The sequence below is a fragment of the Lepus europaeus genome, chromosome 21 (assembly GCF_033115175.1).
Source record: "Lepus europaeus isolate LE1 chromosome 21, mLepTim1.pri, whole genome shotgun sequence".
In the NCBI taxonomy this organism is placed as follows: domain Eukaryota; kingdom Metazoa; phylum Chordata; class Mammalia; order Lagomorpha; family Leporidae; genus Lepus; species Lepus europaeus.
This window is the reverse complement of record NC_084847.1, coordinates 19,848,238-19,875,378: the sequence shown is the minus strand read 5'-3', so window position 1 is coordinate 19,875,378 and position 27,141 is coordinate 19,848,238. Positions and strand designations below refer to the sequence as shown.

Here is a 27,141-nt window from a genome sequence, read left to right as displayed (position 1 = left end):
CCCTAGGCCAACAATGAGTACCAAGACTATGGGGAGGATGCCAATTCTCACTTCATGAGAGAAAGCTTGGGACCTCTGATTGCCAGAGACCTTGTTATCAGGGATCCGATGACCACCAGACAGACCTGCAGGTCGGGTATGTCCATACACTCTCAGTTATCTCAGTCTACATCTCCAAGGAAATCTGGCAAAATGCACGTACCCGTTACTGCCACATGACCGACCTCATAGAAGAACCGAGCAAATCTGTACCAACCTACAACAAAGAACACAGCCAGAAAAGGCTTCGCAGGGAAAAGGTTTGGCAGTAAAGACCCAGCCCAGGTCTCCAAGACTGGCAATTCAGAGCTCTAAGACTGGCTCTGCCGCCCACCAGACCCAGGTTTTTTTTCCTCTGTGTGTATGTAATTACACCTGCACTAGGGGCGCTGGTTCGAGTCCCAGCTGTTCCACTTCCAAGACATCTCCCTGCTAATGCGCCTGGGAAAACAGCAGAAGATGGGCCAAGTGCTTGGGCCCCTGCATCCACGTGGGAGACTGGAAAAAGCTCCTGGCTCCTGACTTCAACCCCGCCCAACCCTGGCCGTTTGGGGAGTGAACCAACAGATGGAAGATCTCTCTCTCTCTCTGTTTGTCCCTTTCTTTCAGTAACTCTGCCTTTCAAGTGAATAACTCTTAAAAAAAAAAAAAAAAAAAAAGGCAGTTAAATCATGGAACCAGAGGCCAACAAAGGACCTGGCACCATATTATCATCACCCAGTCCCACAAATCTCCAAGTTTTATCCAGGATGCCCACAATAAAGAGCTCTTTGTCCCAGCAATTCCACTGGGGGATTTTTTCTTCCTGTTTTCACATGTACAGGGGAAATACACACAGATATTTTTATTGTAATTATGCTGACAGCAACAACAATTAGAAACAACCTGAAACATGTACCACCGGGGCCCGGGCAAGATAAACCATGGGGCCAGGGCAGTGCGGTGCACCTGGGCACGGTAGGTGGAGATGGGGCAGGAGGCATGTTGTCACCTCTTACCTCTTAGGCTGCTTTTTACAGCTTTGAGCCACGCAGACCTCAACAGCTGGGGAGGGAGGAGAAAAACTGGGACTCACCTTTAATTTCCAGAAGGTTGTATCCATCCCAGCTCCGAGGTTGAGGACTTGACAACGGCATTCTGTTTTCTGTAGAAACGCCTTTACAAGCTGACCGACACCATGGACTCGAGCGAAATATCCTGAGACAAGGAGAGAGACAAGCTACCGCTCAGTGACGTCAGAAATTAGCCCTCCCCAACACACATGGAGGCGGAGCTTAGCAAAGCTGCAGGGAGCCGTTCACAGGTGCTTTCTGCTTCAGCCCAGGCCACAGAACCTTGGCCTCCCTCCACTGCATCTGGTGGGCGGGTTTTCTCCGGGATGTGCTCGCTTAGACCCGTGCTGCCCAGGCTCCCTACGGGGAGGGGCATGGCCGGCTGGCATAGGGCTGCTCGTGGAGTCACATGAGGTTGGAATGCGGTTGCTGCCACAGGGGCCGGGGGGGTTCTGCTCACTGCCAGGGGCTTTCGTCTTAGGAGGACATCAAACTGCTAGCGCTCTCCTCAGCATTTCTTTCTGTACTCTTCTCACTGTGCACCTGTCTCAAGGACTTTGTGGAATGGCTTCAGTCCGCAGCTCACACCTGGAATATGAGGGCTCTTCAGAAGGTTCGTGGACAACGAGTCGTGTGAACAAACTGTGCATGGATTTCAGAGCTGTGTATACCAAAGTGACTCCACTTTCCACGGGCTCTCTGCGTACCCTGGTGTCTCTGGTTTGGTGGCTGACATCGCCCAGCACACCTGCTATGTGCCCTGACCCCGCGCCAGGTGCTGCCATGTCATGGTCTAAGGGACACACATGGTTCTGCCCTTGTGGACTTCAGTCCACTGCAGTGTGGAGCAGGAGTAACCCAGAGATGGCCAAGGTGATCACAGCACATAATAAAAGCTTCTAAAGAAAAAAAAGAAATTAGCCCTACAAAGCCCATCTATCAAAAAGCAAAACAGAACACCTAGGGCCAGCATCACGGCACCACCAGTTAATCCATTACTTGCAATGAGGAAATCCCATAACAGTGCACCAGTTTGAGTCCCAGCTGCCCTGCTTCTTCTTCTTTTTTCTTTTTTTTTCTTTTGACAGACAGAGTGGATAGTGAGAGAGAGAGAGAGAAAGGTCTTCCTTTTTGCTGTTGGTTCACCCTCCAATGGCCACTGCGGCCGGCGCATCGTGCTGATCCGAAGCCAGGAGCCAGGTGCTTCTCCTGGTCTCCCATGCCGGTGCAGGGCCCAAGGACTTGGGCCATTCTCCACTGCCTTCCCGGGCCATAGCAGAGAGCTGGCCTGGAAGAGGGGCAACCAGGATAGAATCCGGTGCCCCAACCGGGACTAGAACCCAGTGTGCCAGCGCCACAAGGCGGAGGATTAGCCTGTTGAGCCACGGCGCTGGCCCCCAGCTGCCCTGCTTCTGAACCAGCTCCATGCTAATGCACCTGGGAAGGCAGTGGATGATGAACCAAGTACTTGTGCCCTTGCACCCTTGTGGCATAGAGTTCCACTCCTGGCTTCAGCCTGGCTATTGTGGCCATTTGGGGAGTGAACTAGCAGACAGAAGATCTCTCCTTCTCTCTCTCTCTCCCTCTCATGTTACTCTGCCTTTCAAATAAATAAAATAAGCCTGTAAAAAAAAAAAAAAAAAAAAAAAAAAAAAAAACAGAAAACACTGGTATTTCTTCATGCCCAAAGGTTTACCTTTGATGTGGAAAATGTCAACTTTTATGGACCAGCGCTATGGCAAAGCAGGTTAAAGCCCTGGCCTGTACGCCGGCATCCCATATGGGTGCCTGTTCTAGTCCCAGCTGCTCCACTTCTGATCCAGGTCCCTGCTAACGTGCCTGAGAAAGCAACGGAAGATGGCCCAAGTGCTTGGGCCCCTGCAGGCAAGTGGGAGACCCGGAAGAATCTCCTTGCTCCTGGCTTCAGCCTGGCCCAGCTCTGGCTGTTGTGGACATTTGGGGAATAAACCAGGGGCTGGAAGATTTCTCTCTTTGCTTCTGCCTCTCCTTCCTTGTAACTTGGCCTTTCAAATAAATAAGTAAATCTTGAAGAAAAAAAAAAAAAGAAGAAGAAGAAGAAAACAAGGTTTCTATGGCTACAGTGAAGTCACTCAGGACTCCAGTAAAATGCAAACTTCAGTGAGGAAATGGGGCAGATGACTTTTTTTTTAAGATTTATTTATTTGAAAGAGTTACACAGAGAGAGAGGGAGAGGCAGAGAGAGAAAGAGAGAGAGAGAGAGAGAGTCTTCCATCTGCTGGTTCGCTTCTCAGATGGCCGCAATGGCCAGAACTGGGCCGATCTGAAGCAATGAGCCAGGAGCTTCCTCCAGGTCTTCCATGTGGGTGCAGGGTCCCAAGGACTTGGGCCATCTTCTACTGCTTTCCCAGGCCATAGCAGAGAGCTGGATCGGAAGTGGAGCAGCCTGGACTCGAACCGGCACCCAACATGGGATGCCGGCATTATAGGCGGCGGCTTTACCTGCTATGCCACAGCGCCAGCCAGCAGATGACTTTTAAAGTGAAGGGACTGTATTTCTCATCCTGTTCCTTTCACCTCCACCCTGAACACACCAGAGGCTCTAAGTAAAATGGGGGCCAGAGAGGAGGGGACACAAGTAAGCAGGTGCCGAAGAAAATGACTTGTTAGGTCTTGGTGTGGAGGGCTGGAGAAAGGACCCGGGACACAAAGCAGGAAGAAGGGAAGATGGGGCGGGCACTGTGCTGCAGTAGGATTAGCTGTGGCTTGGGACGCCTGCATTCCGTATCACAGACCTTGTTTCATTCCTGCCTACTACACACTTCCTATCCAGCTCCCTGCTAATGTACTGGTCCAAGTGCCTGGATCCCTGCCACCCATGTGGGAGACCCAAGATGGAGCTCCAGGCTCCTGGCTTTATAGTGGTCCAGCCCTGGCTGTTGTGGGCATTTGGGAAATGAACCAGCAGATGGAAAATCTCTGTTTCTCCCTGTCATTCTGCCTTTCAGATAAATTTAAAAACTTGAAAGAACAGAGACAGAATCAAAGTGCTCAAAGTATGTGTGCAAAGAGTTTATTAAATTGCACATGATTAGTTTAAGAACAATTTTTATTTATTTATTTATTTATTTGAAAGGTAGAATGACAGACAAAGAGAGAGAGAGTTCTTCCAGCTACTGATTCACTCCTGAAACGCCTGCTAACAGCCACAGCTGGGCCAGGTCAAAACAAGGAGCCAGAAATTTCATTGTGGCTTGGGCCATCCTCTGCTGCATTTCTGGGTGGATTAGCAGGGAGCTGGATCGGAAGTGGAGCAGCTGGGACTGCAATCAGCCCTCTGATATGGAACGCCTATGTTGCAGGCCGCAATTTAACCCACAGCATCAGCACCTATGAGACTTTCATCTTTGTTAATCTGATATGAGAAAAGTGGTGTCCTACTGTAGTTTTATTTTTTTAAAGATTTATTTATTTATTTGAAAGTAAGAGTTGCACAGAGGAGAGGCGGAGTGGGGGGGGGGGTCTTCCATCCACTGGTTTACTCCCCAGATGGCCACAATGGCTGGAGCTGCACCAATCCGAAGCCAGGAGCCAGGAGCTTCTTCCAGGTCTCCCACAAGGGTGCAGGGGTCCAAGGACTTGGCCCATCTTCTACTGCTTTCCCAGGCCATAGCAGAGAGCTGGGTCCAAGTGGAGCAGCCGGGTCTTGAACCAGCGCCATTATGGCATGCTGGTGCTTCAGGCCAGGGCGTTAACCTGCTGTGCTGCAGCGCCAGCCCCTGTAATTTTATTTTATATTCCTCTTACAGGTGACGTTGAACATGATTCTTATGTTTGAGTCCCATTTAAAAATCTTTTAGTGTGAATTGTGTTCATGTCAAAGATGACTTTTTATGGCCCCATGATGGTGTTAGGTAATAAGACCGTTAGGCTCTGCAAGTAATTTCCATCAAGGAGGTTAACGGATTGGAGCCAGGAGCCTGACGTACTCTCAGCCAGATGGAAAAACTGGCCAGATGGCTGTCGCACTTGTGTGTGCAGGGCACGTGGGCCCGCAGAGGGCTCCTGAGGGAAGTTCTGTAAGGACCGCAGAGAAGCTGAAGTGCGCTGCCTGAGAACAGGGCTGTTCTCTCTCCTCGCCTCCCTCCTGTGCCCTGGAGGCGGGTTCCCTCCATGCTGCAGAGGCAGAGACCTGCCACAGTGTCCCCCAGCCCTGAGCCCAGCTGCATGCAGCATGCCTTCCTCCTCCTCTCGCCCTCTCCCTCTGGACTCGGGGGCCTACAACCCCGTAGGAGGGTGCTGCCCCAAGAACGTGCAGTAAGCATCCTTGTCTTCCATTTCCAGTCCTCATGGGTGGTATTTCCCTACAACAGGATAAAAATGATTTACCAGAAAGACAGAATGACAACATACAAAGAACAAGGCCAAATTATTTACTAGTATATTGAGCAGATACAAGGTCACTCTGCCAAACTGCAACACAAGTTTAAAAAGCGCTACTCTGAAAGACTGTCCTTAGAGATAGGTGTTGTGGTGTATTCCAGCCTCCCAGACTTGGCCTGGCCCAGCCCCGGCCACTGCAGCCATCTGGGGGGTGAACCAGCAGATGAAGATCACTCTTTCTCTGTCCCTCCCTCTCTCTGTCACTCTGCTATCTTAAATCTTTTTTTAAAAAATCTGAGTTAAAAAAAGTTGTATGACATGCAGTGCTGGGAAATGAGCACACGCCTATGCTGCTGCAGAGGGCACTGGGTCTCCAGTTAACAAACACCTCACACCTCGGGCCTCGGGGAGGGAGGTGGTCACTTGCCTCTGTTGATCTCGGGGGCCTTCCTCTCCTTAGACAGTCTCACAAAGTGCTGGATGTAAGGGTCGTGCCAGTAGCCGAGGCTCACCGCAAACCTGAAGACGGAGGGAGGTGGGCAGAGATTAGCAGGTTCGGGCCAAGGATCTGCGGCCAAGCTCACAGGAAGCAGCTCCCAATCTCCAGGAGAGCCGTCCAGCCCACAAGGCCAACACGTGCACGCTCAGTGCCCCACCGCAAATGCAAGACTCACCATCCACCCATCCCTCCACCTGTCGCACAGCTCCTCGCATTCCCCATGGCGGTGTTCCCTCACAGGACCAATCCTGTCCCAGGGCCGAAATGCCACATACTTCCTGCAGGAGACTTGCCACCGTTCATCCCATCTATCCCTAGCAAACACAAGGCCAGAGCTAGTCAGTTAACTACTACACGAAAAGTACTAGACGAAGAGCTCAGAAATATGAACCTCAGGATTACTCTTTTTTTTTTTTTTTAAGATTTCTTTATTTATTTGAAAGTCAGAATTATACAGAGAGAAGGAGAGGCAAGAGAGAGAGAAGTCTTCCATCAGTTGGTTCACTCCCCAATTGGCTGCAATGGCTGGAGTTGTGCCAATCTGAAGCCAGGAGCCAGGAGCTTCCTCTGGGTCTTCCCATGCAGGTGCAGGGGCCCAAGGACTTGGGCCATCCTCTCCTACTTTCCCAGGCCATGGCAGACAGCTGGATTGGAAGTGGAGCAGGCAGGACTCAAACCAGCACCCATATGGGATGTCGGCACTGCAGGCAATGGCTTTACCTGCTACGCCACAGCGCCGGCCCCTCGGTATTATTCTTGACTATGACACTGCAGGGGTCATGGTGAAGAAGCCAGAAAAATGCACACAGAACAACTGCAACTTGCAAAACGCTCAGGGTCCCCTAAATCTTCTCTAGCCAACGTCGGTGTTTCTACCCTGGGAGCTGAGACCCTGATTCCGTGGGAAGCCTCTTGCCAGCATCCGAACAACCAGCTTATGACAACTAAGCCATGGGAACAACCTGGGTCCTTCTGACCACACCCAGCTTCTGTGGGCCTGGAGCCAGTTCTCCCGTGCTTATTTTGTGAGACAAACAAGCAATGTCTTGACTATTTAAGCCAACTGCAGTCAAGCTTCTTGTGCTCACGGCCTCAAGCCTCTCGCTGCTATCCAGCGTATGTTTCCGTGTTGCCTGATGAGCAAGCTGAAATTTAAGGGGTGTGTGTGCTCTAAGTCCTACGGAGAGACTCCAAGCTCCCAAAAGCACGTGTTAATCTCTGCTCTGCTTTTTCTCCACCAACAAGGCTTACCTCTACCTTGACTACAACAGGGCCTACGTGCCAAGTTCTACATAAGCACGTCTCCCACAGCCTCTCTAACATCTGCACACCCACAGACATCCATAAAGAAGCATCTACATTCAGCTTCTCAATGCCTCAACTCAAAACAAAAAGAGGCGAAACACTTACTAATGGACACACTTTTCTCTATGAGCCCAGACTGCCCAAGGGAAAAGAGTGGACCACATTGCAACATTGATCTTCTAAAACAGTGCTTGTCAGGCACTGAGTTGTCACTCAAACATTGTAAAAAATCAGTTTGTTTTCAAATATGCATTTAAAAAAAAAACCTAGGCTAGGGTTAAATAGAGAATATCAGCTTGCAATTCATGCAATAAAGCTTAAAACTGTCTTGAAACCTGTTTCAAGTGTATGCTAGGGATGTAAGTGCTAGGGGTTTGAGAAATGATTTCAAAAGGATCACCCAGTGCCACCTAGTGGTGAAAGCTATACCTGCAGCTGACACAAGAAGGGTCGACTAGTAACTGCATGTTCTCCCAGTTTGAAGGGTGGGAGGAAGCAGGGGGAAGGATCCAGTCAACTTCAACAGCCAGCGCAGGAACTGTTTCAGCAGTATTATGGCCCCTGTTCTACAACTTGTGCAAGGAAGGCACTTGCCCCTCCACTGTGGAACTGTACCGAAAAGCTGATAAAAACCTGGATTTATTACTGCCCTCTTGGACAACAGAGAGGAGTTTCTATTGCTCTCGACTCAGGAATACTCAATACTGTTGGTTTAGGCAAGCAACCCTGATTGTCTGCCATGTGCCAAGCCCTGGTGATACAGAGGAGCGAAAGAGAAAGAGGCACAGATAAGCAGAAGATGATGACAAGGGCAGGTGCTTGGCACAGCAGTTAAGCTGCTGCTTGGTACCTCTGTGTTCCACATCAGAGTGCCTGGTTCAAGTCTGCTTCCTTCCCATCCAGCTTCCTGCGAATGTGCAGGGCTGGGAGGCATCAGGTGACAGCTCAAGAACTTGGGTTCCAGCAACTCCCATGGGAGGACTGAGTGGAATTCTGTCATCTGGCTTCAACCTGGCCCAGCCTCAGTTATCGAGGGTATTTGGGGAGTGAACAAAGAGATAGAAGATCTTTCTCATTCTGCCTTTCAAATAAAATGAAAATAAACACTTTAAAAACACACTCTTGGGGGCCGGCAGTGCGGCACAGCGGGTTAAAACCCTGGCCTGAAGCACTGGCATCCGATATGGACGCTGGTTCGAGACCTGGCTGCTCCTCTTCCGATCCAGCTCTCTGCTATGGCCTGAGAAAGCAGTAGAAGATGGCCCAACTCCTTGGGCCCCTGCACCCACGTGGGAGACCCGTAAGAGGCTCCTGGCTTCGGATCGGCTCAGCTCTGGCCATTGCAGCCAATTGGGGAGTGAACCAGTGGATGGAAGACTCTCTCTCGGCGTCTCCTCTCTCTGTGTAACTCTTTCAAATAAATCTTAAAAAAAAAAAAAAAAAAAAAAAAAAAAACCAAAGTCTTGGGGCCAGTGCTGTGGTGTAAGGGGTTAAAGCCCCAGACTGCAGTACCAACATCCCATATAGGTACCAGTTCCACTCCCAGCTGCTCCACTTCCAATGGCCTAGAAAAGTAGTCCTTGGGTCCCTGCACCCACGTGGGAGACCTGGAAGAAGCTCCTGGCTTTGGATCAGCTCAGCTCTGGCTGTTGCAGCCATTTGGGGCTGAACCTGCGGATGAAAGACCTCTCTCTCACTCTCGCTCTACCTCTGTAACTATGTCTTTCAAATAAATAAATCTTAAAAATAAAAAAACAAGCTCTTAGGATGGAAACGTAAAACATCATACTTTAGTGAAATAAGCCAGTCCCAAAAGGACAAACACCATATGTTCTCCCTGAACCATGGAAACTAATAGAGCACCTAAAAGGTAATCTACAGAAATGAAACTGACACTTTGAGATGCGACGACTTTGAACAGCCCTTGTCTCGACTGTTGAGGAACATTTCTTCCCTTATTATTTGTTGGACTCTTAATATAGAGTTATTCAAATTTGTGTAAAGTGAACTGAAAACAGACCTTAGTAAAAAATAAGAATGGGAATAGGACAGGGAGCAGGAAGAGAGTGGGAGTGTGGGTGGCAGGGTGAGTACGGTGGGAAGAAGCACTATGTTCCTAAAGTTATTATGAAGCTTGAATTCCTTAAACAAAAGGTTTCTGGGAAGAAAAAAACACACACATACAAGTCACAGAACAATATATAAAGTAAAAAAAAAAAGAACAAATTCTTAGACGTTTTAAGAAACGTAACATGCACTGGGGAGGAAATGCTGAGGGGAACAGGCGTTTGGTCTAGTGGCTGAGCCCTGTAGAGGACGCCTGTGTCCCACATCTGTGGCCAGGGCTCAACAGCCCGCTCCAGCTCCCGATTTCAGCTTTCTGCCAGCGCACACGCTGGGAGGCAGCAGTGACGGCACAAGGAATTGAATTCCTGCCGCTCTATGGGGGAGACTTGGATTGAGTTCCCACCTCCTGATTCAACCCTGACCCTGTCCTGGTCACTGTGGGCATCTGGAGAGTTAATCAGAGAATGAGTGCTGTCTCTCAAACAAGCAAGCATGCACAAAATAACTGAGAAATGAAGGCTATGCTAACAGAGAGGACACCGTGAAGAAGGAAAGGGCTCTGGAGGAGGGGACGGCCATGCTGGGCTCTGGGGAGCAGGATGAAGTGGGCTGTACAGAAGGCGCTCCAAACTGGAGGAAGAGCAGCGAGAAGGCTGGGAACGGATGTCGGCACTCCCGCAGCAGACAGGATGCGGGACAAGCAGGGGAGGTTGGAGAGGGCAGCCTGCTCGCGGCACACAGAGCCTGGCAGGTGTCTGGGACTGAGCAGGAGAATACACTCGACACAGCCAGGGGTGCACATTCAACCAACAGGTAGCAGGTGCAAATATGCCCAATATATACCCAGTAATACAAGTATACCCAATCACCCAGTTCCTCAAACTCCAAACATTCTTCTTGCCAGCCCTCGAGTCTAGATGCTTACACGTGGTCTCCCTGCTCTGTGCTTTGAATGCCCACAGCAAACTCATGTTGAAATCTAATTCCCATTGTGAGCAGTTAAGAGTAGAAACAATCCAACCATGCTAGCTGGGACTCGGGGAGGTAATTAAGAGTGAATGAGGCCACGAGGGTGGGGCCCAAATCCCATGGGATAATGGCTTTGTAAGAGGCGGAAGAGAGATCTCTGCTAGGACACTCAAGTCCCCCTTGCAGGAGACACCCTGCACTGCCTCTGCACTCTGCAGATCCTCCCCACCCCCACCCCAGCAAGAAGGCCCTCACACCCTCAACTTCCCAGGCTGAGAACCCAGAGCTCAATATACCTCCTTTCCTTAGGACTTACCCAGTCTGTGCCATTCACTTACAGCAACAGACGAGAACTAAGACACCATGCTGCCTCTGGGGAAACAGGACTGAGCGCATCGTCGGCCCTGGCACACGGGCCAGGACAAAAAGACTGACGACACCCGGGTGGGAAAAGTCAGCAAGGGAGGGCTGTTGGGTGCTACTGGCGAGTGTGTGTCCGGATTTACAGGCCATCGGCTGGCGATTAAGCAAACCAATTACAGTGTACCCATATGATGAGATCCAAACCAGTCATTTAAAATACAAACCAGAAGGGTTACACACGGCAAGATGGTCACAGTATACTGCTGAGACATGGGTACAACCAGAAATACACAACGTGTGTGTGTCTGTGTAGCACAGAAAATTACTAGGGGAGTGATACCAAATTATTAACTCCCCATTTGGGGAGTGAGCCAGTGCATGGAAGATATCTCTCTCTCTCTCTCTCTCTCTCTGTAACTCTGCCTTTCAAACAAATATAAAATAAATATTATTTTTATTAAAAAAAAAAAAAAAAAGGTGGCCAAAGTCACGGTTCTGCTTGCTCTAACTGATCTGCAACATGTTGGGAAAAGACAGTTCCACTGTACCTGCCAGTCCTCAGATGTGTCACATGAGGATTCTGGAAGACTTTGGTGAGTGAAGACTCCAGTGGTCAGGACATGGTGAGACACATAACCCAGACAGCATCTCTTCTATTCTGTTCTGACTTCATGTTTGAAACTCAAAGAACCAAAAATCTCAGACTTGGAAAAACCTTAAAGAGTCTCCCAGTCTTTATTCAATCCACTGCTGCTTTCCATTTCCACGACATTCGCACCCCATCTGTCAGCTTAGAATGTCTTTGAATCATTCTTTGTCTTAATACTGAGGTCTGATGAGCCACCTAGCATTTTCTTGTGACACGACACTGTAATAGATACCTAACTTAAAATACAAGATGTCTGCCTGTGTAAGGTCCCCGGTCACCGCACACACTCCTCCCGTGGGACGCTCCAGTCTGGCCCAGCCACCTGTACATTCCAGAAGCATTTACTGGCTGCACCTTATTGCATGAGTGCCAATTGCAACAATGGCTCCTTCATCTGAAAGGTGTGAAATTCCCTGCAGTGGCTGCAGGGAAAGGAACAGGGCTCTCCCCACCTGCTAGCATCAAAGCTCATTTACTTCTTCAATGGACATTCACTGAGCACTTCCTCTGTGCCAGGCATCATTCCAAATGCTTGGGAAGCACTTAACACCCTGACCCTTGAAACAACACTCTGTGGAAGGAGCTGCTGTTCAGACTCGGGTACAGGGGTGGTGGAATCCGGCTCTGTTAACGTGGGCCACTTCATTCCACTGCTTTCCAAGCCTATCTGCACTCCTGCATTTGTACCCCACCCCACATAATTGTTCTTTCTCTCATAACACTTTAGTTGCTCGATTGGCATGCCTGTGTGTGTATGGGGACATACACACATTTTGACAATGGCAAAAATCAACGGACTACTCCTCACAATAAAATGTCAAATTCGGGATTTTTAACTGCCCACCACCTGTGGTCTTGAAGATGATACGCTACTTCCAATTCTAATTTTTTTGTTGTTCTCTTACATGTTTTGGTTTCATTTTTAGTTTCTGTTTCCTGTTGGCTTTATTCTTGGCTTATAAATGGAAAACAGAAGGCAAAGTCTTAAGGACAATACACTCTGTACCTAAACAACACTTGGGTTTGTTTCGCTTCCTATGAGGCCCGTGGCTTTTCTAGGTAGATCTGCCAGACCCTAAGTTCTGAATCACCTAAAACCCTGGGGATCAGTAACTAGAAAGACTCCCAGGCTACAGTTCCCTCCCAAGAGGCTCCCAGCACTGCCTTTCGGCTTTAGCAAACATCTAACTACTTCACAAGGATTCATCTCTACTGCCTCTGTTGTAAGCAGTCCCTGAGTATCAGGTGCAGCACAAATGAAGGGGTGGGCGTTGGGACCAGCGTGAAGACACCTGCAGGCACATCAGAGAGCCTGGGTCAGATGTGCAGCTCAGGCTCCTGTCTGCAGCTCCTTACCAGTGCAGGCCTTGGGAGGCAGCAGTGGGGGCTCACGCAGTTGGGTTCCTGCCCCCCACATGGGAGACTCGGATGAAGTTCCTGGCTCTGGCCTGGCTCAGCCCTAGCCATTGCGGCCACTAGGGAAGTGAACCAGAGGATAGAAGATCTCTCTGTGTCTCTTCCTCTCTCTCTGTAACTCTGATTTTCAAATAAAATAATAATTTAAAAAAACTCTTTCCCTCCACTAAATTGACTTAGCCACTTTTGGCAAAAAGTGTTAAAATGTATCTAGGCTTATTTCTAAACTCTCTATTCCCTTTCACTGATCTATCTTTATGCCAAGACCATACTGTAACTGTACAATAAGACATAAAATTAAGTAGCATAAAAAATTAAGTACTGGTAAGTTCTCCTATCTTGTTCTTCTCAAGTTTTTACTTTTTTTGGTTTCTAGATTTTTTTTTTTGCATTTCTAAATACATTTTAAAATAATCTTGTTAATGTCTTCAAAATAAATGAATAAAACATTGATTGGGATCACACTGACTCCATAGATTAATTTAGGAAGAACAGAAATCTATTTTTTTAAAAGTTTATTTATTTATTTATTTATTTGAAAGTCAGAGTTAGAGAGAGAGAGAGGTCTTCCATCCACTGATCCACTCTCCAATTGGCTGCAATGGCCAGAGCTGTGCCAATCCAAAGCCAGGAGCTTATTCTGGGTCTCCAACAAAGGTGCAGGGGCCCAAGGACTTGGGCCATTCTCCACTGCTTTCCCAAGTCATAGCAGAGAGCTGGATCAGAAGTGGAGCAGCTGGGTCTCGAACCGCCACCCAGATGAGATGCCAGTGCTCCAGGTCAGGGCATTAACCTGCTGTGCCACAGCGCCAGCCCCAGGAAGAACAGAAATCTTAACATCATAGTTTCTAATGTATGAACAATGTATTATCTCCCATTTAAGTCTGCCATAATTTTACAGTTTTATAGTTTTCTGTGTTCTTCCTAGTTTGGTCTCTTAAAAGATTTATTTGTTTGTTTGAAAGGTAGAGTGTCAAAGAGAGAGGGAAGAGACCTCTCACCTGCTGGTTCACTCCCCAAGTAGCCACAACAGCAAAGACTGGGCCAGGACAAAATCAGGAGCCAAGAACCATCCAGGTCTCTCACAAAGGTGGCAGAGGCCCAAGTAAATGGGCCATCCTCCTCTGCCTCCCCAGGCACATTAGCAAGAAGGTAGGCAGGAGCAGGGTAGCTAGGACTCAAACCAGTACTCTGGTACAGGCTACCAGTGTCACAAGCAACAGACTTAACTTGCTGTGCTGTAATACTAGCTGCTAATAATTTTTTTGATGCAATTGTAAATGATAGTCTAAAACATCATTTTCATACACATGCACACATATATTTTTCAATATTTTTTGCTAATAAAGAGAGTCCTACCCAGAATACTTTAATGAAATCAACAATCAAAAACACCAGAAAGAAGGGGCAAAAGACTTGAATGGGCAGCTCACAGAAGCTGTAGGAATGCCAAGGAGTACAGGAAAAGGCGCTTGACACCACTGATTAGTCACAAGAGCAATGATATGTAAAACCATAACGAGACGCTACTCCACACCTGCTGACAGTAACAAATGTAAGGGCAGGTGTCGGTGGGAGTGCAAACTGACAGACCACTTTGGGAAAGCTTGGCAGTTAGCTTAACGTCCTCTCTATGACTAAGGAATTCCACTCCTAGACAAGGAGAAGCCAAGAGAAACGAAAGACATAATGAGAATGCTCATCAGTCTGTTTACAATGGCCAATTCTGGACACAATCCAAATGCCCATCAACAGGTGAACAGATGAACAAAGTATGGAACACCCATACACCATTAAAAAGGAGAACACAGGGCTGGCATTGTGGCAGTTCAAGCCTGGCTGCATCGCTTCTGATCCAGCTCCCAGGTGGTGGCCTGGGAAAGCTGCAGAAGATGTGGTTCCAGTACTTGGGCCACTGCTACCCATGTGGGAAACCTGAACGAGTTCTTGGATCCTGGTTTTGGCCTGGTCCAGCCCCAGCTATTGCTGCCATTTGGGGAATGAATCAGTGGACAGAAGATCAATTGCGGGGCCTGTGCCATGGCATAGCAGGTTAAGCCGCCACCTGTGACATCAGTATCCTACTCGGCCCTGGTTCACGTCCTGGCTGCTCCACTTCTGATCCAGCTCCCTGCTAATGCCCTGGAAAAATCAGCAGACGAAGGCCCAAGTGCTTGGCCCCCTGCCACCAATGTGGGAAACCTGAATGATGCTCCTGGCTCCTGCCTGGCTCAGACCTGGCCATTGAGGCCACTTGTGGAGTGAACCAGTGCATGGAAGGCCTCTGTCTCTGTCTCTCCTTCTCTCTCTGTAACTCTGCTTTTCAAATAAATAAACCTTTAAAAAAATGATTTCTAACTGCCTTTCAAATAAATCAATCAAAAAAACAAAACTAAACTAAAACCCCACCACTTACACTGACAGCTTCGCTCCTTGACCCAAGTCTCACCAGGCTCCTCCAGGCCCTCTTCTTGACTAGGCCTCAACCCTGGCCTCTGAAGACTTGAGCAAACATGAACAGTTTCTAACAGCTCAAGGCCACATGCCTAGGGTGACTCCTTTCAAGCATCTGTCTGAGAAAACTGCCAATCTGCTGTTCCTTCCAGTTAGCACTCTGTCTCCTGGCCTCTATGGGAGGGCACAAGCTAACTTTGACAAGTGCTCATTAGCAACCCCAGATGGCTTTCCCACGGGCCAACCCTCCCTTCCCACTAACATTTCACTTCCCTGGCTCTACTAGGCTCTTCCTCTGCCCTCTGCCGTCTCCCCCAACCCCCAACTCACCTCCCTACTTCCTCACTGTCCCTTTAATGTACCTATAAAAATCAGAGTTCAGTTCATACTGGATTGAATGTAACTTAGTATCTGTCCTTAACCACTTCAGTATCTGGGTTTGTTTACCTCTCTCTCTAAGATGGTCTTGGGAAAACTGGATCTCTGTGGCGCAGCGGGTGAATGCCCTGGTTTGAAGCATCGGCATTCCACATGGGTGCCAGTTCGAGACCAGGCTGTTCCACTTCCAATCCAGCTCTCTATTATGGCCTGGGAAAGCAGTGGAAGATGGCCCAAGTCCTTGGGCCCCTGCACCCACGTGGGAAACCCAGAAGAAGCTCTTGGGTCCTGGCTTCAGATCAGCACAGCTCCGACCATTGCGGCCATCTGGGGAGTGAACCATCGGATGGAAGACCTCTCTCAAAAATAAATAAATAAAGTAAAATATAAAAATAAAAAAATGTAATTAAATTAAAAATAAAGAAAATTGGATCTCTGCAGTATAAAAGTATGAAACAAGACCCCTATCTTACATACTATATAAAAATCAACTCACAATGGATCAAGGATCTAAACCTAAAACCTGAAGCCAAACTACTAGAGGAAAACAGGGGAAATACTGCAAGACATTGGCATAAGGCAAGGACTTCTTGGATAAGACCCCAGAAACACACGCAATAAAAGCCAAAATGGATGAATGGAATTACATCAACCTAAGAAGCTTCTACACTGCAAAGGAAACGCTGAACAAAGTGACAAGGTAACAGACAGGATGGGAGAAAGTATCTGCAAACTATATATCTCATAAAGCATTAATATCCAGAATATATAAGGAGGTCGAGAAACTCAACAGCAAAAAAAAATTCCAGTTAAGAAATGGATTAAGGATATGAACTGACATTTTTCAAAGGATGAAATACAAATGGCCAATAGACATATGAAAAAATGCTCAGGATCACTAGCCACCAAGGAAATGCAAATAAAAACCACAATGAGGTTTCACCTCAACACAGTTAGAACGGCTATCATCCAAAAACAAAAAATAACAAATGCTGGCAAGCATGTGGAGAAAAAGGTATCTCAGTACACTGTTGATGGGAATGTAAACTAGTATGTAAACTAGTATGTAAACTAGTATCCTTTCAACATACATGATAACAATGATGCAAGAATGATCTAAACACAAAAGCAAAAACCATAAAAATAGTGAAAGAATGGGCTGGCGCTGTGGCATAGTGGGTTAAGCCACCGCCTGCAGTGCTGGCATCCCATATGTGCACCGGTTCAAGTTCTGGCTGCTCCACTTCTGATCCAGCTCTCTGCTGTGGCCTGGAAAAGCAGAAGATGGCCCAAGTCCTTGGGCCCCTGCACCTATGTGGGAGACCCGGAAGAAGCTCCTGGCTTCGGATTGGCACAGCTCTGGCGGCCAACTGGAGAGTGAACCAGTGGATGGAAGACCTCCCTCCCTCCCCCCCACTCTCTGCCTCTCCTCTCTCACTTTCCAATTAATAAAAAAATCTTTAAAAAAAAAAGTAGTGAAAGAAAACATTATAATTGGCCGGCGCCGTGGCTTAACAGGCTAATAATCCGCCTTGCAGCGCCAGCACACCAGGTTCTAGTCCCGGTTGGGGCGCCGGATTCTATCCCGGTTGCCCCTCTTCCAGGCCAGCTCTCTGCTATGGCCTGGGAAGGCAGTGGAGGATGGCCCAAGTCCTTGGGCCCTGCACCCACATGGGAGACCAGGAGAAGCACCTGGCTCCTGGCTTCGGATCAGCACGATGCGCCAGCCTCAGCGGCCATTGGAGGGTGAACCAACGGCAAAAAGGGAGACCTTTCTCTCTGTCTCTCTCACTATCCACTCTGCCTGTCAAAAAAAAAAAAAAAAAAAAGAAAGAAAACATTATAATGATCAGGTATGGTCTTTCCAAGCATTACCCACAACCTATAAAATAAAGATTGTTAGATTTTCCATCATGAAGATTTACAACTTCCGTATTGTGAAATGCTCCATCCAAATTAAAATGAAAGGTCTGCACTAGCACAGAAGAAAACATCACAACAAAGACAGAGGCAAAAGATCGCTATCTCCAACATCACAAGTTCTTGCAAAACAGTAATAAAAATACAAATAACCAAAGAAGAAAATGCAAATAATCCATTAGGAAACTATACGAAGAGATGATTCATACAAAAATTAATGATGTGGAGGAGAAAGAGGGGTGGGTACAGTGGGAAGAATCACTATATTCCTCAAGTTGTATTTATGAAATGCATAAAGTTCGTATTCCTTAAATAAAAGGTTTCAGGGGGATGTGTGTGAGGGAAAATGACGTGAGTAGATTAAAGATGTGCAGTCCCTGGGGACAGCATTAGGGTTCAGTGGGTTAAGCTACCACCTATGATACTGGCAACCCATAATGGGGCACTGGGTAGGGTCCCAGCTGCTCTGCTTCTAATCCAGCTCCCTGCTAATGCACCTGGGAAAGCAGCTAAAGAAGGCCCAAGACTCTGGGCCCCTGCAATCCATGTGGGAGAACAGGATGGTATTCCAGTCTCCTAAATGTGATCTGGCCCAGCCCTGGCTATTGCAGCCATTTGGGGAGTGAACCAGCAGATGGAAGATTTCTCCCTCTGTCTCTCCCTCAGTCACTCTACCTTTCAAATAAATGAAATAAATCTTTAAAAAAAGTTAAGTCTCAACAGTGATTAGAAATTAAAAACTAAAGAGGTATCACAAATTCACAAGAGGTACTATTTTCCACTGCCAGTTGATAAACAATTTAAGAAGTTAAGACTATTCAAAAATTAGCATCACAATCATGGTGAGTGGGAATGGAAACTGATGCAACCTGATACAACTGATACAACTGATGTTGAGGATCACCAGGTGAAGGCTTCTGCGGTGCAGTCTATTTCAGAAGAAAACTCAAACACATGGGCAAGAAAGCTATTACAGCACTTTTCCAGCAGCAAAACCAGAACCACCTGAACAGACAAACAGTAGAACAGTGTGCTGCCATCAGAGGGATAAGACAGGGACAGGCACTGTGGCTCAGCAGGTTAGGCTGTTGTTTGGAATGCCCACAACCCACATCAGAGTGCTGGTTTGAATCCCAGCACCTTCCCTTCCAGCTTCCTGCTAATGCATCCTGGGAAGGCTGCAGATTCTGGCTCAAGTGCTTGGGCCTCTGCTAAGGAGTTCAGGGCACCTGGCTTCAACCTGGCTCAGCCCCGACCGCTGCACACAGTTGAGGAGTGAAACAGCAGATGGAAGATCTCTCTCTTTCAGGTAGATGAAAATAAACTTTAAAAAGAGAGGATGAGGCAATTTTGTATGCGAAATGACATGGACGGTATAGTCACACTATTTTTGGCACTAAAAATCTCAGCTTTTCAGAGTAAAGAAAGAAGTGATATTAATCTTCTAAATCAAAGACCATTATCTTTGGTAAATATTTTCCAAAATTTAATCTGTCCTAGAAACAAAACACTCCACGACTTATTTTACTTTCTCAAAGGGCAAGTTTTATAGCTAATCAGTCTTCAACAGAGTGTTCTAGTTTGACCACTTCTCTGGGGACACAAGGTAGTATCTGCCTTGAAAATATTTCAGATCAAAATCTCAAGCTCCCTTGCTGGCGCAGAACTCTGCAGATCAGTCAGCGTGCTGGAGAGACCGGGTGGAACCTCTCAGGAAAAAGCCTGCTTTGCAGAGAGGTGGGTGACCCTTGATGTGCTTCCATTGGTGGGGGGTGGGGGGTGGCAGTGGGGGCCAGAGAGAAATCAGTATAAGTTCTTTAATTTTCACAACAAAATTTCAACCTCATAAGCTTTGGTCTGGTTTCCAAAACACACAGATCACTCAAAACCAGGAACCCAAAATGTGAAGACTCCACGAGGAAACACAACCTTGAACATCTGCCTCAGTTCCTAACCACCTGGGTGTCTGACAAGCATTTATTGAGAGCCCTCAATGCACACGGCACAAAGGCAGACATGGTCCCTGCTCTGCATTGAGTTCACTCCAGTGTGACACAAGTACTAAATTCCTGAATTACAGCCGGGCTGGGGACCACAAAGATGCTCATGAGAATACTTGTCTGAGGGAGTCAGAGAGCCCTCAGGAGCCACACAGATGACTCCTTAGTCTCACCCTGCATTCTAGTTGGCAGCACATCCTATCAGCTCTATTTTTTATTATTTATTTATATACTTATTTATTTGAAAACCAGAGCGAGAGAGAGACGGAAGAGACAGAAAAAGATCTTCCATCCATTAGTTCACTCCCCAGATGGCTGAAACAGCCAGGTCAAGGTCGGGAGCCAAGAACTCCATCCTGGTCTCCCAGATGGGAGGCAGGGGCCCAGGTATTTGGGCCATCTTCCACTGCTTTCCCCAAGTGCATCTGTAGGAAGCTGGATCAGAAGGGGAGCAGCTAGGCTTTGAAGCAGTATGCTGGCATAGCCAAGTCACAGCTCAACCCACCACACACCACAACACATGCCCCGTACTGGATCTACCTTCAAAACGCATCCAGATCTGGCAAGGTCTCTGCACTTCCCCAGCTACCATCTTGACCCAAACACCAACATTTCTTACTTGGGATGTTCCCAGAGCTGCTAACTAATCTATCTCCCTGCTTCCATCCTTGCCCCGACTCCCCACTCCCACCCCTATTCTTTTCTCCACAGAGAAACTGCAGGGATGCTGCTAAAACCCACGTCAGCTCATCTCATTCTTCAGCTCAAAATTCCTCAATGGCTCCCATCTTACCAAGAAGAGGTTCTCACAAGAACCTACACCTTCTGTCCCACCTGACCCCGAGGCTCCCATCTCCCCTTCCCTCCTCTCCCTGTCCCTGCCTACAGCTCCTGGCGCAGTTCAAGGCCTCAGGGCCCTTCTGCTCATTCCTGCTCCTTCAGAAGCACGTTGTTCAGTCTCCATGTGTCTGCACATGCTCTAGGGATTCCTGAGTTGCTCATTTCCAGCTTCATTCCATGGTGGTCTGAGAAGATGCAGAGTAGGATTTTGATTTTTTTGAATTTGCTGAGACTTGCTTTATGGCCAAGTATGGGGTCAATCCTAGAGAAAGTTCCATGCACTGCTGAGAAGAATGTGTATTCTGCAACTGTAGCATGAAAAGTTCTGTAGATATCTGTTAGGTCCATTTGGTCTATAGTGCCGATTGAATCTGCTGTTTCCTTGTTGACTTTCTGTCTGGTTGATCTGTCCATTGCTGAAAGTGGAGTATGGAAGGCCCCAATACTATTGTATTGGAGTCTAAGTCTCCCTTTAAATCCCTTAACGTACCTCTTAAATAGCCAGGTGCCCAGTAATTAGGTGCATACACGTTTATAATACTTACATCTTCCTGTTGAATTGATTCCTTAATCATTATATAGTGCCCTTCTTTGTCTCTCTTAACAGTTTATGGGTTAAAGTCTATTTTGTCTGATATTAGGATGGCTACACCAGCTCTTTTTTGGTATCTGTTGGTGTGGAATATCTTTTTCCAATCTTTAACTTTCAGTCTGTATGCACCTTTGCTGGAAAGATGTGTTTCTTTTAAGCAGAAAATAGATGGGTTTTGTTTATTAATCCATTCAGCCAGTCTGTGCCTTTTAACTGGAGAGTAGAGGCCACTTACATTCAATGTGACTATTGATAAGTAGTGACTTTGCCCTGCCATTTTCCCAAAGATATTCCTAATTTATACTTTGAACTTCCTTTGATCTTTTACTGAGAGGTTTTCTTCCTTTACCTTCTTTCATATTGATGACCATGTTTCTGTGTTTCTATGTGTAACGCATCTTTTGCAGGGCTGGATGAGTGGTGACAAATTCTTTGTTAAGAAAGGTCTTTATTTCACCTTCATTCACAAATGAGAGCTTTGCAGGGTATAATATTCTGGGATGACAGTTTTTTGTTTTTTTTTTTCTCTTAGGACTTGGGCTATATCTTGCCAATCTCTCCTAGCCTGCAGGGTTTCTGATGAGAAGTCTGCAGTGAGTCTAATTGGAGATCCTCTGAAAGTAATCTGGCGTTTCTCTCTTGCACATTTCAGAATCTTCTCTTTATGTTTCACTGTGGTGAGTTTGCTTACAACGTGTCATGGAGAGGATCTTTTCTGGGCATGTCTACTGGGAGTTCTGTGTGCTTCCTGTACTTGGACCTCTCTTTCTCCAAATCCGGGAAGTTTTCTGCTGGTATTGCACTAAAAAGGCATTCTAATCTTTCTCTCTCTCCATGCCTTTAGGAACTCCTAGAACCCGAATATTGGGGGTTTTAATAGTATCCTGTAGATTCCCAACAGTGTCTTTAAATTCCTAATTTCTTCTTCTTGTCTTTGGTTTGACTGTATACTTTCCTGTGCTCTGTCTTCTAAGTCCAATATCCTCTCTTCTGCCTCACTGATTGTGTTTTTAAGGCCCTCCACTGCATTTTTATTTGTTCTATTGAATTCTTAATTTCATTTTGATTTTCTCCTCAATATCTCAATTTCATGTTCTATTGAATTCTTCACTTCGATTCCTCCTCAAGATTTCAATTTCATGGAAGAGATTTTCTTTCATGTCCTGCATGGATTTCAGTAGTTTGTGTGTTTGCTTTTGGTTACTTCTATGCAATCTTAAGATCAATTTTTTGAGTTCCATTTCTTGCATTTCTTCTATCTCATCATCTTCATAATCTTGTACTGAAGCATCGTGTTCTTTTGGGAGCATCATGTAGTGGTCCTTATTTTTTTTTTTTTTAATATTTATTTCTTTATTTGAAAGTCAGAGTTACACAGAGAGAGGAGAAGCAGAGAGGTCTTCCAACCGAAGGTTCACTACCAATTGGCTGCAACGGTCAGAACTGTGCAGATCCAAAGCCAGGAGCCAGGAGCTTCCTCCGGGTCTTCCCACGTGGGTGCAGGGGCCCATGGACTTGGGCCATCTTCCACTGCTTTCCCAGGCCATAGCAGAGAGCTGGATTGGAAGAGGAGCAGCTGGGTTGTGCACTGGTCTTCCTTATTCTTGTTTCTTGAATTGTTGCATTTGTTGTTTGGCATTTGTGGAGATACTCGATGGTTTTTTTTTTTTCCCCCTGTTGTGGTGGCTTTTATCGTTGTACTATGACTCTGTAGGTAAGTGGACTGTCTGCTTTCAGTGAATCTCTAAAGGCTTGTAGTAGGTGTAGCCAGAGAGCTCTGTTCAATTTTCCAGGGCGTGCCTAACGTGACACACCCAAGTTTGGTGTGGTCAATCTTCCCTCTTTTTTTTTTAATCAGAAGGGAAGTAATTCTGCACAGCTGAGCTCTTCTCCTCAATGGGACCAGTGCAGGAGTGCTAGCCCCAGTGGGTACAATATTCGTCTGCTCTGTCCCAAGGACCACACAAAGGATCTATGCAGACCTTAAGTTCAGACTTCCCAGCAATGTCTCTCACGAGGTACCAGGCCCACCCCAGCTTGTGGTCTAAGTGTGCTCTAAGACTAAGACTGCTCTAAGTCTCAGCCACACAGTGACACAGTGAGTTCTCCCACACACCCTCATTTTTTTTTTTTTTTTTTTTTACAGACCTGGTTCAGAAGCTTCACTGAGAGCACCTGGCTCCCCTGTTATTCCCCCACCCCCACCCCAATCAGGAGTCGCTGCTCGGCTGATTGCTGGGTACAGACACAAGCTGGAGCAGCTGTTAAGTATGTCCAAATGGTGTCCGCTCTATCGGCTTGTACACCTCTATAAGGTGATCAGAGAGAGATAAACGTGTCCATACCATCCTTGTTTTTTTTCCCTCCAGTTAGCCTGGTGCACTTTCCTCCACCAGACTTCAAGCCTCGTTCCCTCTAGGCTCTTCCTGCTGCTTTTTTGCCAGTGTCTTGGGCTACTGCAGTCTCGCCTCGCCTCACTTTCCAGGGCTGGTGTGTAGGCTCTCAGCTTTTGGAGTCCTGAGCCATGGGCACCCACGCTCTCCACATAGGGCCACCATGTCCCTCTAATTTCAGTAGTTTCCTCTGCTGTTTTTTCCATACTCCTCCCTGAGACTACACTATCTCCACTTTTTTAAAACTATCTTCTCCTAGGCTAGAACAGTAAGCTCCCTCCCTACTCCACCATCTTGGAACCTCAGGGCCCAAGTTCCAGGCTCATTTTTAAGTTGATCATTGTGTATGGCCCCTGAATGATGTTATAATTACCCAGATGGCCCTTGGCAGAAAAAAGGTTTCCCATCCTTGTCCTAGATAAGTCTTTCCTCTGCACTGACCTTCTCACCAAGGCTTTCCCTGGCCAACCCCTCTCAAATTATAATCCTTTCCAACCAGACAGTTCATTCCTGATCCCAGCATCTGGCACAGCACCCCCACAGGTTAAGCAAACACTCAATAAGGACAGCTGATGAATGCACTCCTCTGAGAGCTGACAGGGAGCTAACTGGGCAAAGAAGAGTGGAGGAGACAAGCCAGGCCAAGGGAGGAGAGCGCTCAAAGGCCCTGGAGAAGGATATTGCCAAGGGGAGCGCTGGATAATGCATCGTGATGTCTCAGCTCAGCCGACAGTAACAGTGGCAAAGGTGCACCTGAAGGTTACAGAGAACTGTGGAGGTCCGAGGAAGCAATGGACACGGCTTAGGAATGGATCAAACTCCCTGGACAGTGGAGAGCAGGGTGGGAGAGTGTGGCACTGCGCACCTGCGAGCTGGTGCAGGGCCAGGAGTGAGGGCGTCGGGGTGGGAAGCAGTGACAGAGAAGGATGAGGCGAGGTGATCACTGCAGAGGGGACATGCAAGAAAACGCGCGCCCACCTGCAGGCCGGGGACTGCACACGGACGCAGACGACACCTGCGAGATACCGACAGTTGAGGCAGAGAGGCCGACGGTGGGCCAGGTACCTGAGCCCCCAGGGAACCAGGGAAAAACCACGAGAGGGTGCACAAGGCAGTGAGGGAGGGTGGAGGCTAAGGCAAAGGGAGGGAGGCAGAGGTGAGCAGACAGAGGCGGCTGTAGACTCCGGAGTGGTGATTTCAGGACGGTGAGGGCCTGGTGGGAGGGCTGGGTCACGGTAAACAAGAGTGGATGGAGAACTGACTCAAGGCCATCCCAAGAGGGGTGGAACAGAGCGACCAGACTGGGCTGTCTCAGTTCCTCTTGTGCGGCTGTAACAAAATGCCTGCGGCTGAGCACCTCATAAGGAAGAGACTCCTTGGCTCAATTCTGGTGGCTGGAAGGTCCACGCAGTGTGGCGTGGGGTGTGGGGAGGACCCCTGGCTGCGTCACAATGCAGAGCATTGGATGCTGAGGTGGAGAGGAGCTGAAATTTAAAAAAAAAAACATCCTAAATCTTTAGAGAAAAAAAAAGGCAGGGGGCGGCTGGGGCTGTGGCACACTGAGTAAAGCCGCCACCTGCAGAGCCTACATCCCATAGGAACGCCACTTCAAGTCCCAGCTGCTCCACTTCCGATCCAGCTCTCTGCTATGGCCTGGGAAAGCAGTGAAAGATAGCCCAAGTCCTTGGGCCCCTGTAGCGATGTCGGAAGAAGCTCCTGGCTCCTGGCTTTGGATCCACACACTCCAATCTGGGGAGTGAACCAGCAGATGGAAGACCTCTCTCTCTGCCTCTGTGTAACTCTCCCTTTCAAATAAAAAATAAATAAATCTAAAAAAAAAAAAAAAACCATCCAACAAAGTTAGGAAAGGCATGCTCCAGTTATACAATGTCTCTAGACTTTTCTCTCTCTGAATCATTCTATAACTCTTTCTTTAAGTCAGCAAGTTGGCAAAAACTATTACCAACAGATATTCAATAAACCTAACCCTGATTGCTACAGAAAAGGATTTTCTAATAATTTTGGTGCTACTTTAGATTCTCTTAGCAAACAGCAGTCAGTACAAGAAAAAATATTTCTAATTGAACAGTGCTGTAAATGTGGTCAACAAGTGAAAACTGAAGATAAAGCCGAGAGTTACCTATTTAAACACACAAACTTCACCATGACTGCCTCCCACCTTACACCCATAAATGTACTCATCAATTTATTTAAGCAACCATCACTAGCACCTACCACATGCGCTCCCTGCTCGAAGTATCCTAATATTGAAAATCATTTAATCTGCACCACCACCTATGATGTCTGTTCTCAAACCCATTCTACAGATCAGGAAACTGAGGCCCAGGACGGTTTAATCCCAGAAAGTGACAGAGCTCAGTTTGACAGAGTCTGCCTCCTGAGTTCATGTTCCCCATCACCACGTGTGGTCTCCAGGAACTACAGAAAGATCAAGGCTTCCCTCTCCCTCCTCATCCGGCTTTCTGTTCCTTTACCAGGAACTGCTAACTCCTCCCTTGCTCTACCTTAGCACTCTCCTACCTACCCCCTTTTTATGCCTTTTGTGCCCAGCTGAAATATCACCGTCTCAGGTCCTAACTCTAACAGCAGTCATGTGTTGCCAGGGCTCCAGGCGAAACTGTAAGTGCTCCTTTCACGGCTAATTATTTGTTTCCTGGCTGTGTTTCCCAACTAGGATGTGAATTCCAGGATGTCGACACAGGCTCGCTAGCTGCCCCATCAGCGAATCCCCACCGAACCAGGCCCAAGGCAGGGCCCCCATGCAGCGGCCTCTCCCTGACACTCCCAGGATGTGCACGAATGAAACCCGCTCCAGACAACACCCCTGTCCCCAACACGCACGACCACACTCCTAACTGCGGAGTCCTGGGTACCGGCTCTGCGGAAACACACAGGAACAGGTGGCCTGGACAGGTCGCCCCCTCTCACTGGAGTGACAGTGGGGATCCAAGCAGCCCCCAGGGGAGTGCCCTCCCCCAAAGACAGAGGCCCTGCACCCCTTCCCATAACTCATAAACGCCGCCCTCATACGCTTCGGGTCTGGGTGTCCCAGCTCGGCTCTGGCGCCAACAACGCCCAGACCACGGCCGCCTCCTTCCCGGCTAACCCTGCTCGCTGCATTTCACCCGCGAGGGGACAATCGCTCCACCCGGGTGCGACGCGGCTTCGGGCGCCCCGGCGCAGCCCTCAGACACGGGCCCGCCTCCCTCCGGGCCCCGGGCCCCCGCGAGCCGACCCCTAATCCCGCGCCCAGCACACACCTCTTGCACATAGAAGCATCTTCGCAGGTGCCCCGCACGCCCTCGTCGTCCGTGTCGCAGCTCGTGGAGGCGGACACGTTGAAGGACGGCTCCCTCAGGCTAGCGGCCATGGGCTTGCAGGTTCCGGGGTACCGTGCCCACCGGGGGACATGAAAGCAGTGCGGACAAACGGCGGGGAAAGGAGCGAGCCGCCGGGAGAATCCACGAGAGGGGCTGGGTTCCACTCGGCTCAGCTGGCGCGGCTCAATGACGCCGCCCACGACGGCTGCCCAGCAACCTCCCTGCTCATTGGCGCCTCTGCCAATGAGGGTGATGCTCATTGGGCAATCTCCCCGCCCCTTCACCCGGCGGTAAAGCTCATTGGAGGACTCCTTGGCTCCACCCACACCACCCGTACGTTCGCCGAGGCACAACGTATATTGCGGAAGTATACGCAGTGCCTTCTGGGAAATGGAGTCCTCGCTGCTGTGGGAAGCTCCTGCTACCTAGTGGCCTGTCACGCAATTTTATAACTGTAATTAACTCAGGGTGGAAGAGCTATCAGGATGTTCAGCAAGGGGCG

The 27,141-nt window shown here is 48.1% G+C and overlaps 1 protein-coding gene and 1 non-coding gene across 4 annotated transcripts in view; one reads left to right on the top strand and one right to left on the bottom strand.

The window, feature by feature from the left end:
* The window catches only part of LCMT1 (leucine carboxyl methyltransferase 1), a 53,980-nt gene extending 27,155 nt beyond the window's left edge, over positions 1-26,825 (bottom strand). For 2 of the 3 annotated variants that reach the window (XM_062179767.1, XM_062179768.1), the window contains exons 1-3: positions 26,580-26,825; positions 5,881-5,972; positions 1,115-1,236 (exon numbers count right to left, since the gene is read on the bottom strand). In XM_062179767.1, coding sequence (XP_062035751.1) covers positions 1,115-1,236; positions 5,881-5,972; positions 26,580-26,689 — 324 coding nt within the window. In that variant the 5' untranslated portion in view covers positions 26,690-26,825. The remainder of the gene's footprint in view (positions 1-1,114; positions 1,237-5,880; positions 5,973-26,579) is intronic. The other variant, XM_062179769.1, reaches the window with a different exon arrangement.
* On the top strand, positions 11,074-11,195 carry LOC133751135 (small nucleolar RNA SNORA16B/SNORA16A family). The gene has a single exon (XR_009864769.1). It is a non-coding gene; the product is annotated as a small nucleolar RNA SNORA16B/SNORA16A family (small nucleolar RNA).
* Positions 26,826-27,141: the final 316 nt, after the last annotated feature.